The sequence below is a fragment of the Rhinopithecus roxellana genome, chromosome 8 (genome assembly GCF_007565055.1).
Source record: "Rhinopithecus roxellana isolate Shanxi Qingling chromosome 8, ASM756505v1, whole genome shotgun sequence".
Lineage (NCBI taxonomy): Eukaryota > Metazoa > Chordata > Mammalia > Primates > Cercopithecidae > Rhinopithecus > Rhinopithecus roxellana.
Window position 1 is genome coordinate 92,679,434 of NC_044556.1, and position 16,182 is coordinate 92,695,615.

A 16,182-nucleotide genomic window follows, 5' to 3' on the forward strand; every position below is an offset into this window, starting at 1 on the left:
CTCCCACCCCTCCTTTCCCTTCCTCTTCCTCCTCATCCCCTCCCTTCTTCCATTTCTCTCTCTTTAAATTGGCAAATAGTCTTTCCACCCCCATGTTCCTAAGGATTCTTGAAATAGAAAGAATGTGTTGGAGAGCCCAGTGTCCCTTTAACGTGGCTCGCTTGTTTTGGCCTCCTTGTTTGCTCCCTAGCATCATCTGAGATCCTCATGGATGCTGCCAGCCCAGCTCTGGAAACCGTGTTTAGCACTTTCTGTACTAGAGCCAAGGGTGGGCAGGGGCAGGGGCAGGGAGAGGAGCCAGGCCTTGGTATCTGTGGCGGCCCATCCAAAGACCAGGTCCTAGATTTTCTTTTTTGGTTGTTTCACTTAGTTCAACTTTGGGGAGATCCGTCTTCCAATTGCCTCTATGGTCTTTGTCCAAAGTTGTGTGAGAAATGAGATCAGGGCAGGGAGATGACAACCGTGGCCAATGCGGATGGGACCCACAACAACCAGGCACCCTGGGGAAGAATCACCAGGCTGGGGCCTCTGCAGTGCCTCCAGCAAGGTCCCAGTGGCCTCCCGGACCCTTCCGTGGCCTTTCTGCAAGGACAGCTTCAGTGCTGGTCCTGAAACAGAGGTCACAAGGGGTGAGCAAGCTCAGGATGCTGGGGGAGCTGCCCTCCCCTGTTTCCTGGGAAACAAGCACAGGTGGGTGAGGGGGAGATACCTACATGTGGGTCGGAGTGTGAATCGTCCATTCCTTCCTCTGCTGCAGATGAGTGAGAGTGAGACTCTCATCAGTATGGTGAACCGCATGGTGGAAAACTCCTCCCCCAGGTCCCAACTCTTCATGCAAGTAAGACCTCTGCCTGGCAGCATGGTCCCTGCCAATGCCATTTCAGCTGCTTGTGCATGGTCGAGTTGCCCGTCTAGGATGAGGCTCACGTCACCAACCCGCTCACCTGCCTGGAGACAGGCTTGGCCTGGTCTTCCTTCCTTAATTCCACTATGTCACCTCCATTCTTCACTTTCATGGGTAAACCCAAAGCCCATTTCCCAAACCATCAAAATAGCCAGCACCAACATCTCATGCCATGCTGGGGATCGCAACTCTGCTCTTCAATGTTCTGATTTCGATTTTGTATTTGTAATATAATGACAGATGTTACTGGGGTTAAAGGCATGAAGGGTGTAATGGAACCATCTAATGTCAAAAGTGTATAGAATGTGCTGTGGTCACCAGATGTGGCGTCCAGGCCAGGCAGCATTTGCTGGACCCAGAGACATTTCTGGATTCTTGACAGTTTTGGTTTAGACACAAGCCCTGTGACTGGTGTTCAGTCTACTAGGGCAATCGTTTTCAACTGTTCCCAATGCTCATTCCGACAATTCTCCCATGTCATCCCCATCGACAGCCACGGAGTTCACTGATGTTCTCATGGTGGTTACCAACAAGCCATTGGGAGCTGCACACCCTGCAGTCCCTCTTAGCAGCAGATCCTAGTGCTTGGGGGGAGAGGAAATACAGAGCATGACTCAAGCAGAGTTCTGATCTCTTCGGAGTCAGCCTAAGACAACTGGGATGGGGTTAGGCTGGGCCATCCCAGGCTTCCAGCCAGGGGATAAAGAATGAACTCAGGTCCCTGGACCAGAAACCATCAGAGGTGATGGACCACGGTCTCTGGCAGGAGCAGAGCGGGATTGTGATGTCAGCTTCCTATCCCTGCATACTCTCATCCTGCCCCTGCTGCAGTAACCAGCCTCATGTTCCTGCAGGTCCCTCCGTACCCAGAAGTGTTCCGGGACAGCCTCCATACCTACAAGTTAAATGAACAAGACACAGATGTAAGAGCAGCGCCCCCTGCTCCCTCCCTCCACTCCAGCCTCCCACTGCTGTCCTCTGCGGGGGCTGTCTCTCCATCCATCTCTCTCCTTCTGGTGGCTCTTCATACCTTTGATTCATGTCTTCTCTCACCACAACAAGATTCTGCCTACCTCCTCCTCATCCCCCTTCTTTTCTGATCTACCACCTACTCACCCTTCCCTCCCATGCTGGCTGTATCCGTTTTTCCACTGAGCGCTCGGCCCTTTTGCCTACAGCAGTGAGATCTGCTTGTAACACGAATGCTGACTTTGTTGGGAGATAGATCAGTCTATTCTGTGCCCAGCATGACATTAGTCCCTACAGGTAACTAGAAAGGAGAATGTGGCTGTGCCCCTGCCCTCAGGGAGCTTCAGGGCAGTGGGAGACGCCAGGTAGCAGCAAGAGGTGGCAACACAGTATTCATGTCGTGAAGGGGAGCCATAATAGGTTCTGCCAGGTGCAGGGAAGTGAGGCCGTGTGGGCTGAAGGTCAGGGACAAAACAAGTAGCATGTGAGTTGGACCTTGAAGTTAAAAGGCCCAGAGGGTAAAATCTGGCTCAGTAGAAAGGAGCAAAAGCAGGTATTTGAGGAATGGCATGAATAAAGGTGTGGACTAGGAAAGCACAAGCCCTCTTTCTGGCCCCACCTGTCTGCTCCCCATCACCACTGGCCCTGCTTGGGAGTGGATCTGCCCAGTGAGACTGGGAGAGGTTCCTTCCTGAAAGGACTAGACCTCAGAGGGAGGGTCAGCCATCCTGAGACTTTGGAGGCAAGAGGGAAGAACAGGATCTTGAGAGAGAAGGGAGAAGGTTCTGTGGGATTGAGGGACAGTTTCTATTGCTCACTGCTTTTCTAAGACTGCTTGTTCTGACACCCGGCCCGCCACTTCAGTCCAGCCTAGGAGGTGAGGTCACATCATCTCCTCCGTCCTTCGTGAATGGCAACCCTTGGAAGGATGGGGGTGCCAGAGCTTAACACTTGGCTCTCAGCCCTCTTAACCCAACTGACTTCCTCAGAGAGTAAGCATACCTCCCCTCCCAAGATGAAGACCCATCTTCTTGTTCTCAGGAGCCACCAAGGGCAAGGTGAAGGCCTTTCTCGGCAGGAGAAAGGAGAGGGTATCCAGAGGCCAGGCCCTATAACTCCCAGGTCCCCACCAAACTGTGTCCTTCATCCCCTTCTTTCTCCCTCTCCTTCCCCACTCTCTGGGACCCTAGAAGCTGCTGGGAAAATTGTGTGAGCAGAACAAGGTGGTGAGGGAGCAGGACCGGCTGGTGCAGCAGCTCCGAGCTGAGAAGGTGAGAAGCTGGGGGTGGCTTTAAGCTGGGGCAGATGGGTGAGGCTGGCTTGGAGAAGGTTGTGGGCTGCTGTCTCCATCCTGACTAAGATGACAAAGCAAGGACAGCCTCCACTCAACTCCCTGTTGAACCTCTAAGGTCTCAGGCCTCTGCTGTTCAATCCTAGAGAGGAGCTGTCAGGGCTGCTCATGTCATTCCCCTGCCTTTCTTCAGGAGAGCCTGGAAAGTGCCTTGATGGGGACCCACCAGGAGCTGGAGATGTTTGGAAGCCAGCCCGCCTACCCAGAAAAGCTGCGGCACAAAAAGGATTCTCTGCAGAACCAGCTCATCAACATCCGTGTGGAGCTGTCTCAGGCGACCACGGTAACCCAGGGAGCAGGGTTTATGCACCCCACCTGATCAGCACTAGGCAGGAGGGCAACCACCTCCCAGCTTGTGCTGTCCTAGTCCAGTTTTCCTCAGAGGACAAAAGCTGAGTCCTCCCGTGCAGAGGGACATAAACAAAGACCTCAACATTGCTCTGCAAATAAATAGCAAGTCAACCAGACTGCTCATTCTAGTCTCCACTGAGGAGATGAGCTTATTTCCCACAAGCTATACCTGTACCTGGATTTCTTTGGGACAGCATGAAGTTGTGAGTTACTTATTTCCTTGGCTATGTTAACACCTCTGCTGCCCAATTCTGTCTTCTCCCTCGGAGAAGCAAAGCACTGACAAAAAAGCTGCTGCCAGCCGGCCGTGGTGGCTCACGCCTGTAATCCCAGCACTTTGGGAGGCCAAGGCGGGCGGATCACCTGAGGTCGAGAGTTTGAGACCAGCCTGACTAACATGGAGAAACTCCGTCTCTACTGAAAATACAAAATTAGCTGGTCATGGTGGCACATGCCTGTAGTCCCAGATACTCAAGAGGCTGAGGCAGGAGAATCGCTTGAGCCCAAAAGGCGGAGGTTGCTGTGAGCCAAGATGGCACCACTGCACTCCAGCCTGGGCAACAAGAGTGAAACTCCATCTAAAGAAAAAAAAAAAAAAAAAAGGCTGCTGCCTTGGTCACTACTTCCCAGCAGGTAAAGGCAGACCTTCCGGCATGGACTGCTTGGAGAATGTCTCCAAGAAGCAGCAGCTAAAGCCCCGTGAAAGTGTGGCTCAGAAAGGAGGGAGCTCGCTAACCTCCGGATAACAAATATCCTCCTTCAGGCTCTTTTCTCTTTGCCCTCCACTTAAAAAAAAAATTTTTTTTTTAAAGGACAGGGTCTCACTCTGTCGCCCAGGCTGGAGTGCAGTGGTGGAAACACAGCTCACTGCAGTCTCCATCTCCAGGGTTCAAGTGATCCTCCTGCCTCAGCCCCCAAATCTCCAGGACTACAGGGGCGTACCACCATGCCCAGCTAACTTTTGTAATTTGTAGAGATGGGGTCTTGTCATTTTCCCCAGGCTATGCCCTCTAGTTTTTATCCCCTAATCTGGGGAGAATAGGAGGGTATGGAAGTGATATCATCCCTCTCTATTTTCTCTTTATTTCAGTTGGTGGTGGGATGGGCTGTTACATCTCTTGTAAGGCTAGTGTTTGGCTGTCACCAGAATGTCTCAGCCTGGTGCCCCTCTCTTTTGGTCCCTCCATGCCCTCTTCCCCAGATCTTTGGGCCTCTGGTACCCTGGCCCCAGTGCCCGTTTCAGGATAAGGAGGAATCCCTTGGTGATGGCGGCTTTCTCAGTGAACACCTCTTACCCCCACAGGCCCTGACGAACAGCACCATAGAGTATGAGCACCTCGAGTCTGAGGTCTCTGCCCTGCACGATGACCTCTGGGAGCAGCTCAATTTGGACACCCAGGTGAAGAAGGGCCCCTGAGCTGGCAGGGATTGGGATGTGACTAAAGATGAGGAGTTGGCCTCGAGACAAAAGCAAAGGTTCAGGTCACTGATAACAGACTCTAAGTTTCAGGATGAAGATAATGGGACACTTTAGGTTCATCTCACAGGGGAAGGAGCTAAAGCTGAAGCTTGGGAGACTTCAGTTAGACACAAGGTGTTTTATGATTGAAAGGATTTTTTTTTCTCTTGGGAAGGGGTCTTGGCTCTGTTGCTCAGGTTGGAGTGCAGTGGTGCAAGCACAGCTCCCTGCAGCCTTGACTGCCCTGGGTTCAAGCAATCCTCCCACCTTAGCCTCCTGAGTAGCTAGGACCATCATGAACCACCATGCCCGGCTAGTTTTTTTTATTTTTTATAGAGACAGGGTCTCCCTATGTTGACCAGGCTGGTCTCTAACTCCTGAGCTCAAGTGGTCCTCCTGCCTCAGCCTCCCAAAGTGCTGGGATTATAGGCATGAGCCACTGTGCCCAGCAGGATTTAAAAACAGACATGTAAATATAAATAACTCAGGCACTAGAAGAGTGGGCGGTAGGAATTTCTAGATAGGAAAGAGGCTTTTCTTCCTGGGATGGGTTAGAAACAGTCTGCCCGGAGGCAGGAGGATTGACCTGATGGTCTTGGGGAGTTCTTGTTCTTTTCTTCCCTCTACCTTTTCCTCACCCAGGCCCTGCCTCTTCTCTAGCTAGTTTGCGAGCCCTGTCTCTCTGATGCAGTTAACAACTGGTTTCCCCTATTTTCTTCTGTTTCACTCCTGGTAATGCCACTCACCACCCTTACCTTGCAGCTGGTTAGGTAGGATGAAGACCCACCTGGTCCAGAGGACCCAAATACCACGATGTCCCATGGCCAAGCCTCACTTGAAGCACAGACATTTTAGGAGGGGGGATAGGGTTGTGGTCAAGGGCACTAACCTTCGAGTCCAAATAGACCCATATTTAGATGATGGCCATGCTGCTTACTAAATAGATGGCCTTGGGTGTGAGTCTCTTCATCTCTGAAGAGGGGACAGCTACTGCCCTTATCTCCTAGAGTCGTGCAGCCGAAAAGAGTTAGCACTGTATATGCAAAGTGCTTGGCATAGTGCCTGGTGCTGAGGGATGCTAAATAAATGGGAGGTCTTACCTTTTAGAGTGTCAACTGTAATTGAATTCATGACTCCTCAGGCATACGCTGGGAGTGGGTGTTAGAAAAGGGCTGTTTGGATGTGAAGAAAAGCAGTAAAATGGAAGCTCTTGCCCCACGAAAACCAGGATACCATAAAGTGTTCACTTAGATGGGCATTCACTCACAAACCAGCCACGATTCCCCCGGGGGAACTCAGAAGGGTGCGTCCTCAGTCTTGGTTCAGAGACTCAGGCAATTCTGGGGTGCCATCTCCCAGAGGCTGAAGACAGAGGCAGCCCATGGGAAAGATGACTGCTGGAGGGGCGTGTGTGTGTGTGTGTGTGTGTGTGTGTGTGTGTGTGTGTGTACAGGGTGCCTGCCTCCTGCTGGCCCAAAGGGATGTGGGTTCCGAGGGGTCTGGGCTGAGGGAAACTCCTTGTGGCCATTTCCTTTGATTCACTGTGTGGCTGCTTCAGAATGAGGTGCTGAACCGGCAAATCCAAAAGGAGATCTGGAGGATCCAGGACGTGATGGAGGGGCTGAGGAAGAACAACCCCTCCCGGGGCACGGACACTGCCAAGCACAGAGGTGGGTGCCTCCTGTGCCAGCCTCCTAGGCTGCCTGCCTCACCAGGAGTGCTCCAGTATTTCTGGCCTCCATCCCACTCCTGCCAGCTCACACTGTGTTCAGGGCCAGGCAGGGCCTTCTTGGGACGTCAGAATCTTCCCCTGGGTTCTAGGGCGGTAGGTAGGGCTCCTTTACCCCTGACAGAATAGACTAAGTAGACAACTCAGAGACACTGTTGACCCTGACACTCTAAAGTCCTCCCCCAAAAAAAGGTCAAAAGCACCTAAGCCTCCCCAACCCCCAAGCACATGGGCCCACTCGTGACCTGTGACCCCTACATTAGTTTTCCTTGAGCCCTGGGACCTCAGACTGGCTTTCCTTGACACCTCAGGGACAACAGTATCATTTTCATCTACCATCTTCCCCACCCAGCACACCTCTCAACAGTCAGCCTGTGGTCCCAGAACCTGTAATGAGTCCCTTTGGCAGGCCCAGGTGGCCCTGAGACACTAAGTCTGCCCTCCCACATCCCTGGATCTGGCTTCTCCCTGCCACCTCCACTCACAGTGCCCATCTATCTACCCACCAGGCTGCACCCCTCCTCCATTGCTCACCCGTCCCCTTCTGTTTCCCCCAAGGAGGACTTGGCCCCTCAGCTACCTACAGCTCCAACAGCCCGGCCAGCCCCCTCAGCTCTGCCAGCCTCACCAGCCCCCTGAGCCCCTTTTCACTGGTGTCGGGCTCTCAGGGGTCCCCCACCAAGCCTGGCTCCAACGAGGTAAGTTGAGAAATGCAGTAGAAGGTAGGTGGGGGAGGGAGGACCAGATCCTCATTTGTCTGAAATTATACAACTTCTGTGCCCATCTCTTCCCCACAGGCCTCCAGCCCTAGTGCTGGAGCTCTTTATTTAAGGAGGTCATTCTCACACCCCATTCTGTGAGCTTCTCTCCAGGTTTCCCCTTTACCTGTTCTCATCTCCATCTGTCATCTTTAGCTCCCTTTCAGTGAAGCCTATTCCTGGGCACCAGGATGGATAGGAGACAGCATGAAGTTGGATAGGAGACAGCACGCATTTCACAAGAATTTAAATCCAGGATGATGCCAGGATAGCAACAGGGTGAAAAGTCAGTGTGGGGAGCAGTTTCCTAGTCAGTCAATCAGCAAGTGTTTTCTGGGGCTCAACCGTGGGCATTGGGGTGCCATGAGGCCCTTTTAGAAAGATACACACATGGCCAGGCATGGTGGCTCATGCCTATAATCCCAGCATTTTGGGAGGCCAAGGCAGGTGGATCACGAGGTCAGCAGATAGAGACCATCCTGGCCAACATGGTGAAACCCTATCTCTACCGAAAAAAAAAAAAAAAATGCAAAAAATACAAAAATTAGCTGAGCGTGGTGGCGCATGCCTGTAGTCCCAGCTACTCAGGAGGCTGAGGCAGGAGAATTGCTTGAACCCAGGAGGCAGAGGTTTCAGTGAGCCAAGATCGCACCGCTGCACTTCAGCCTGGTGACAGAGTGAGACTCCGTCTCAAAAAATAATAATAAAAAAATAAAAGAAAGAGGCTGGGTGTGGTGGCTCATGCCTGTAATCCCAGCACTTTGGGAGGCCAAGGCAGGCAGATCACGAGATCAGGAAATCAAGACCATCCTGGCTAACATGGTGAAACCCTGTCTCTACTAAAAAATATAAAAAATTAGCCGGGCGTGGTGGTGGGCACCTGTAGTCCCGGCTACTTGGGAGGCTGAGGCAGGAGAATGGCATGAACCTGGGAGGTGGAGCTTGCAGTGAGCGGAGATCGCGCCACTGCTCTTCAGGCTGTGTGACAGAACCAGACTCCGTCTCAAAATAATAATAATAATAATAATAATAATAATAATAATAATAATAAATACAAAGAAAAGAAAAATAAAAGAAAGATACTTACATGTACTCAAAGGCTTCACTCAGGGAGCCCAGCATCCTATGGACCAAGACAAATTCATAGGAACGTGACGGCGTATGTCTCAACATTAAGCCACATGGTTCAGACTATAAACACCCTGATGTTCCAACAGAGAATTGGGCCTAAACCAGGCCACAGAGCAGCAAGACAGGGAGAGGAACAAGGAAAAGGCATTCTAGGCAGGAGAGTGGGTGGAAGCAAAGGGTTGGGAGAGGAGCTGCCTGGCATGGGGGCGAGGCAATGAGAGAGCTTTGGGGAAAACTTGGGGAGCAGTGGGGAGTGGTGGACAGGTAGAGGCTGGGTCGAGGAAGGCCTTGAAGGTCAGGCAGAGAGTTAGCTCCGGAGCTAGCACTCTCTTCAGGTCACGGGTGGGAGTGCAGTGGTCCCAGGGGCCCACCCAGGTCTCCAGCAATGTTGTTGTCTGCCTCCTGCTAATGCTCTTTTCTCCTGCTCTCACAGTGGCTGCTCTTGTTCCTCCTAATGCTCTGGCTTCTGTCTGCCTCAGGAACCTGGCCCGCCTCGGCCTCCCCTCCCCAAAGCCTACGTCCCCCTGGAGTCTCCTCCAGCCGTCCCTCCACTCCCTAGCGAGAGCCGCTTCTGGCCCTACCCCAGCTCCCCTTCCTGGCACCGCAGTGGCGAGACAGCCAGGGGGCAGGTACCCATCACCCTTGGGTCCTGGAGGGTGGGGCAGGGGACAATGGGCAGAGGGCCAGGCCAGGGGGCAAGGCAGGGCCCTGGAGTCATTTTCCCCATTAATTTTCTCAAAGTTCGGTTTCTACGGCGCCCCTGCTCAGCTGGACTCTGGGATAAGGAAAGGATAGTTGAAGCCATCACACAGGCCATCTTTCTGTGCCTTTTTGCTTTCTATAGGTGATGGGGACATGAGTTACTGCTCCAACCCCAGGCTCATGGGAAGCCAGTGTTTGTGGGTGCTGGTATTATGCCCCACTCCCTACCAACATGACCAGCCAATGGGAACTGAGTGACACTCCCAGCAGTGCCATTCCGATCCTTTCGTGTGTCCATCCCAGGCCCCACTCTGCCCATGCTATCTCTCTGCCTCCACCTTGTATTGTGTCCTCGCTGGGTTTCATGAGTTCCTGGAGTATAAGGATACAGGCCCTTTTCTCTCCTGTTCTGGCCTGTTGTCTCACCTGCATCCCTAGCCAAGATCTAGGAGCTATGCAGTTAGGTTTGAAAGAGGTTGTGTGATGAGTAGAAAGAGTCCTGTACCTAAAATTGGAAAACTCATATGCTCATCTAGGTTTAGCTATGTATAATTTGCATAACCCTTGAGGGTTTCCCTGGTGAGATGGGCAGAGCAGGTAATGTTACCTATATGTGACAGACGAAGAAAGGGGACCTCTGTTCTCTAGTTGGGCTAGAACTGGAGTTGCTGACCTTTAGCCTGGTCTTCTTTCTGTATTCTTCTCACTGAGGCTTAGATTCTTCAACTGTACCATGGTAGCAGTGGCTCAGATGATGGCTGAGGTCTCTTCTAGTCTCATGATTTTGTGAGCCCACACACTAAGTGCCCTTTTCATTTCCCTAGAATCCTGGTACCAAGACCCGCCTGGTTCTGTTTGCTCATGTCTTGGGTAGGATTCCCTACAGGATCCTCAGAGACCCTCCACTGGCCATTCCTTGACTCTGGCTCACAGCAAGTCTGTGGTTCTTAGTGTCAGCCAAAACAAATGGTCAGGTTGAGGGGCCTCCTAGGGGCTATGAGCTCTCATTCCCCAAGATGGCCCATCATTGAACCTCCTTAAAGTGCATGGATGGGAGGCTCCAGTGCATCCCTGTCCGCCTCCCAGGTGGCACACATAGAATTGCCTTGTTCCCTGTATCTGCAAGGGTTTGAGCTTCAACCATTGCAAAACAAAAAAACATCACTTGGGGCCAAGTTCCTGACAGCCATACTAACATCAGTCATCTTCTCACCCTTTCTCTCCAGCCCAAGGCAAGCTACGAACAAAGCAAGAAAGACCCCCACCAGACATCACCCCTGGACACCCCCAGAGACATCAGCCTTGTGCCCACCAGACAAGAGGTAGAGGCAGAGAAGCAGGCAGCTCTCAACAAAGGTACTTTGTGACCCATCTTCCCCTAGAAGTAAGGCAAGGATGCTCAGGGAGGAGCCCTCGGTGCTCATTCACACCCAAAGCCCGGTGCCACACCCTGAGCTTTTTAATCTCGGTGGAGAGTGGGGCTGAGCCTGTCTCTGAGAAGTTGGCTTCCTGCCTTCCTGCTCTCCATGAGGCCCACTGGCTACTCTGTCTTTCTGCAGTTGGTGTTGTGCCCCCTCGGACAAAATCGCCCACTGATGACGAGGTGACCCCATCAGCAGTGGTGAGGAGGAATGCCAATGGGTTCACCAATGGACTCTCCTCCCAGGTGGGTACCTCTGAGAGCTCATGCAGGCCTGAGCTGGGCTGTGAGTCCAGGGGCCTGTGTGTGTACCCACCCATCTCCCTCTGCTGTTCAAGAAACTCAGGGCTGGAGAGGAAGGTGGAACATGTGCGAGGTGGGGCAAGAGCCCCACTGGAGGAGGAGCTCTCCTGCAGGGAGATGTGTCAGGGGATGAGGAAGCTATGCTGCATTAGTCAGGGTTCTCTAGAGGGACAGAACTAATAGGATATATTATATATATATATATTATATATATATATATATAAAGGGGAGTTTATTAAATATTAACTTATATGCTCACAAGGTCCCACAATAGGCCATCTGCAAGCTGAGGAGCAAGGAGAGCCAATCCGAGTCCCAAAACTGAAGAACTTGGAGTCCAGTGTTCCAGGGCAAGAAGCATCCAGCACGGGAGAAAGATGTAGGCTGGGAGGCTAGGCCAGTCTCTCCTTTTCATGTTTTTCTGCCTTCTTTATATTCACTGGCAGCGGATTAGATTGTGTCCACCAGATTAAGGGTGGCTCTGCCTTGCCCAGCCCACTGACTCAAATGTTAATCTGTTTTGGCAATACCTTCACAGACACACCCAGGATCAATACTTTATATCCTTCAATCCAGTCAAGTTGACACTCAGTATTAATCATCACAAGTCCACCCCTTGTCAACTTGAACCCATACACATCTCGCGAGATCATACATAATCTTCAAATAAAGACAATAATAAGGTCATAATTACACCTAACATAATACGACTATCCTTCATACAACCGGAAACACACCAATCCCCAACCCAAATACTATGATATAAAGTTAACAATACTTAAATGCTGATGTGAGGTCACTAAATCCTATGTCATATGATAAAGGAAAAAGAAATAAAATATTTTCCTTAGCACAAGTGTATACGTGCACAAACATATTTTTAGCAAAAAAGGGAGGAAATACTCATGACCATTACAGTCCCTGCTTCTGCAGCTGGTCACGTGGTCGTAGCTGGTATTGATGACCACTTTCTTCTGCTATCCATTCTGTATTCCCTCTGCCTTCAGCAAGCACCTCAGCAGGTCGTGGTGTTTTTCCTGGTGGAGTGACCAAACCTTCATTCCTGAGGGGTCTGGGCCATTTGTAGTCCTGCCTGGATTAAGCTGTTGTAGTTTCCCATTGACCTTAATCACAGGATCTCTTAATACTAAGAGATGCCCTAATGGATCTCCTGTATTCCATGCATATTCTTCCTTACTTCCATTGTGGAGTAGTAGACTGATTTCATCTTGATAGTCCGGGTCAGTCACCCCAGCCAACACTATAACTCCCTTCTTAGCCTGTTGATTTAAAGGTAGGAGGAGCCCAGAGTGTCCAGGTGGCAATCTTAACTTCCAGTTTAATGGAATTGTTGTGTCTCCTGGTAGCATATCGAGGGCTCAGTGTTGGTTTCTGCTGCTGGCAAATTGGGCACTCAGCAGTGGCCATAGCCAGGGCAGCATTGGTGAGTGGAAGTCCATGTTGCTGAGTCCATGCGTAACCCCCATCCCTGCCACCATGGCCACTTTGTTCATGGACCCATTGGGTGGCTGGGAAAAGAGGCTGAGTGGTGTCCACAGAATGAGTCATCCTGTTCATCCTGGATGGATCCTGGATAATAATCCTATCCAGGATTATTAAAATCCTCCTCTGCTGAGGTCACCCATTGGTGAGCACTCACATAGTATACAAATATCTTCATGGTTTTTGACCCCTCACAGAGGTCCATCCACATACCTCTTCCCCAGTTTCTTTGTCACCAATTTTCCAATCGTACTTCAAAGTCCCTGACCATCCAGCCAAACCATTGGCTACAGCCTGTGAATCAGTATATAATCACACATCTGGCCATTTCTCCTTCCCTGAAAAGTGAACAGCCAGGTGCACTGCTTGAAGTTCTGCCCACTGGGAAGATTTCCCTTCACTGCCCTCCTTCAGGGATGTCCTAGAAAGGGGCTGTAGTGCTGCAGCTGTCCACTTTCAGGTGGTGCCTGCATATCGTGCAGAACCATCTGTGAACCAGGCCCTAGTCTTCTCTTCCCCTGTCAACTGATCATAGGGAACTCCCCATGAGTCCATCAGTGCAGGGTAGGGGAGAGAAGGCACGGTGGCAGGAGTGGAGATCATAGGCATTTGAGCCACTTCCTCATGTAACTTACTTGTGCCTTCAGGACCTGCTCGAGCCCGATCACGTATATACCACTTCCATTTGATGATGGAATGCTGCTGTATGTGCACCATCCACTTTATGGCTAGATGGACCAGAAAGCACCCAGTTCATGATAGGCAGTTCAGGTCGCATGGTGACTTGGTGACCCATAGTCAAACATTCAGTTTCCACCAAAGCCCAGTAACAGACCAAGAGCTGTCTCTCAAAAGGAGAGTAGTTATCTGCCGAACATGGCAGGACCTTGCTCCAAAATCCTAGAGGCCTCTGCTGTGATTCATCTATGGCAACCTGCCAAAGGCTCCAAAAACATCCCTATCTGCCACTGACACCCAAGCACCGTTGGATCTGTTGGGTCATATGGCCCAAGTGGCAGAGCAGCTTGCTCAGCAGCCTGGACCTGTTGCAGAGCCTTCTCCTGTTCTGGACCCCACTCAAAACTGGCAGCCTTTCAGGTCACTCGATAAATGGGCCAGAGCAACACACCAAATGAGGAATATGTTGCTTCCAAAATCCAAATAGGCTTGCTAGACTTGTGCCTCTTTCTTGGTTGTAGGAGGGGCCAAGTGCAGCAACGTATCCTTCACCTTAGAAGGAATATCTCGACAGGCCCCACACCACTGTACCCCTAGAAATTTTACTGAGGTAGAAGGTCCCTGAATTTTAGTCAGATTTATTTCCCATCCTCTGACATGCAAATGTCTTGTCAATAAGTCCAGTGTGTTTGCTACTTTTTGCTCACTGGATCCAGTCAGCATAAGGTCATCAATGTAATGATGTGATATCTTGCAGAAGTGCAAAGCTATCAAGGTCTTCCTGAATAAGATTATGACACAAAGCTGGAGACTTGATACACCCCTGAGGTAGGACAGTAAAGGTATATTGCTGGCCTTGCCAACTGAAGGCAAATTGCTTCTAGTGGGCCTTATGGACAGGAATGGAAAAAGGGCATTTGCCTTGTCAATGGCTGCATACCAGATACCAGTAGATGTGTGAATTTGCTCAAGCAATGAAACCACATCTGGTACAGGCAGCTGCAGTTGGAGTAACCACTTGGTTAAGCTTACGATAATCCACTGTCATCCTCCAAGATCCATCTGTCTTCTGCACAGGCCAGATGGGAGAGTTGAATGGGGATGTGGTGGGAATCATCACCCCTGCATCTTTCAAGTCCTTGATGGTGGCACTATCTCCTCAATCCCTCCAGGGATGTGATACTGTTTTTGATTTACTATTTTTCTAGATAGAGGCAGCTCTAATGGCTTCCATTTGGCCTTTCCCACCATAATAGCCCTCACCCTACCAGTCAGGGAGCCCATGTGGGGGTTCTTCCAGCTGCTAAGTATATCTATGCCAATTATGCATTCTGGCACTGGGGAAATGACCACAGGATGAGTCTGGGAACCCTCTGGACCCACTGTAAGTCAGACCTGAGCTAAAACTCCATTAATTACCTGACCTCTATAAGCCCCTACTTTAACTGGAGGACCACAGTAACATTTTGGGTCCCCTGGAATCAACATCAGCTCAGAGCCAGTGTCCAGTAGTCCTCGAAATGTCTAATCACTTCCCTTTCCCCAAGGCACAGTCACCCTGGTAAAAAGCCAGAGTTTTCCTTGGAAAAGGATGGAAGAAAGATTCACTGCATAATTTGTTGGTAATGTAGTGGGGTCCTTCCTCAAGAGGACCCAGCCTCCCCTTCATTCAAGGGATTCTGCATCTGTAAACTGGCTTAAGTCTGGAAATTGACTGAGAGGCTATGATTCTCTGTTTTTATAATTCAAATTAGTCTTTTGTCCATTTGACTTGGAAGTTTTCTGCTTGATAAATTAAGTAGGAATGCAGTAGGCTTCCTACCAATTTCACTACTAGGAATACCAGGATTAATTAGCCAATGACAGAGGTCTACACGAGTCAGACTATTCTGATTGCTGTTTTGCCTCTGCTGTCCATTACAGTAGCTACACCCACCTTGCCTTTGATGGTTGAGTGCCACCACTTGGACCCTGCCACCTCGGGATCCAATTATTCCCATGGTATTTAAATTTTGTAGTTGAGTGACTGCAGTTCCCACCATTAGATCTGACATGCAGAAAACAGCAATTATAGGGCTCTTCAAAGATGCAAGTGCTGCCCTCACAAATCTGTTTCATAATGCATTGGTCAAGGGTGTATCTTCTGGACTCTCCTAGCTGGAATGAGTAGGTCTAAAGTGACTAATCCACTCCACCATCCCAGTCTCCCTGAGCCTTTGGATCCCTTCCTCTACATTAAACCAAGGGAGAGCAGGCATTTCCAGCTTGCTCACAGTGGGCCATCTTTTAATCCATATTTCAGCTAACCAAGCAAATAAACTATTAGAACCTTTTTTTAACTCCCTGAGCTGCAACATTAAATGCAGAGTCCCCACTTAGTGGGTCCAAATCAATAAATTCAGCCTGATCCAACACTACGTTCCTTCCACCATTATCCCACACTCTTAATATCCATTCCCATGCCTGTTCCCCAGATTTCTGCTGATATAATTAGAGAACGCAAACAGTTCTTTTAGAGTGTAGCATACCTCCTCATGGGTCACACTCTCAACCTCACCTCTAGGGGCCCACTGGGATTTTAGTCTAGCTGTAGGTCTAGAAGCAAACAGAGGTGTTGGGGGTGCCTCCCGAGGAGAATCAACATTATCTTGCCTGGCAACTGCTTCAGGGGAGGCCATGACTGTTGTCTCTGGTAGCACAGGGTTTATCTCCTCAGACAAAGGTGGAAAAGTTGTTGGCAGCATGGGTCGGGGAGGGGATGTTGCCACTATTGGGAATGGAGAAGCTGTTCCTTCTGGCAAAAAAGGTTCATAAGAGTTTACAAACTCAGTGTCCCTAGCTTCATCAGGGTCTTCCTACATGTCCCCATTCCAAGTTTCAGAGTCCCATTCTTTTCCAATCAATGCCCTCACTTTAATAGTAGA

The 16,182-nt window shown here is 50.4% G+C and overlaps 1 protein-coding gene across 1 annotated transcript in view; it reads left to right on the forward strand.

Moving 5' to 3' along the window:
• PLEKHA6 (pleckstrin homology domain containing A6) overlaps positions 1-16,182 on the forward strand; it is a 159,169-nt gene that overhangs the window by 125,400 nt on the left and 17,587 nt on the right. Inside the window, exons 13-22 of the mRNA XM_030934998.1 lie at positions 758-838; positions 1,759-1,827; positions 3,064-3,144; positions 3,358-3,507; positions 4,879-4,974; positions 6,593-6,704; positions 7,322-7,461; positions 9,132-9,281; positions 10,581-10,710; positions 10,914-11,020. Of these exons, the coding sequence (XP_030790858.1) occupies positions 758-838; positions 1,759-1,827; positions 3,064-3,144; positions 3,358-3,507; positions 4,879-4,974; positions 6,593-6,704; positions 7,322-7,461; positions 9,132-9,281; positions 10,581-10,710; positions 10,914-11,020 (1,116 nt within the window). The remainder of the gene's footprint in view (positions 1-757; positions 839-1,758; positions 1,828-3,063; positions 3,145-3,357; positions 3,508-4,878; positions 4,975-6,592; positions 6,705-7,321; positions 7,462-9,131; positions 9,282-10,580; positions 10,711-10,913; positions 11,021-16,182) is intronic.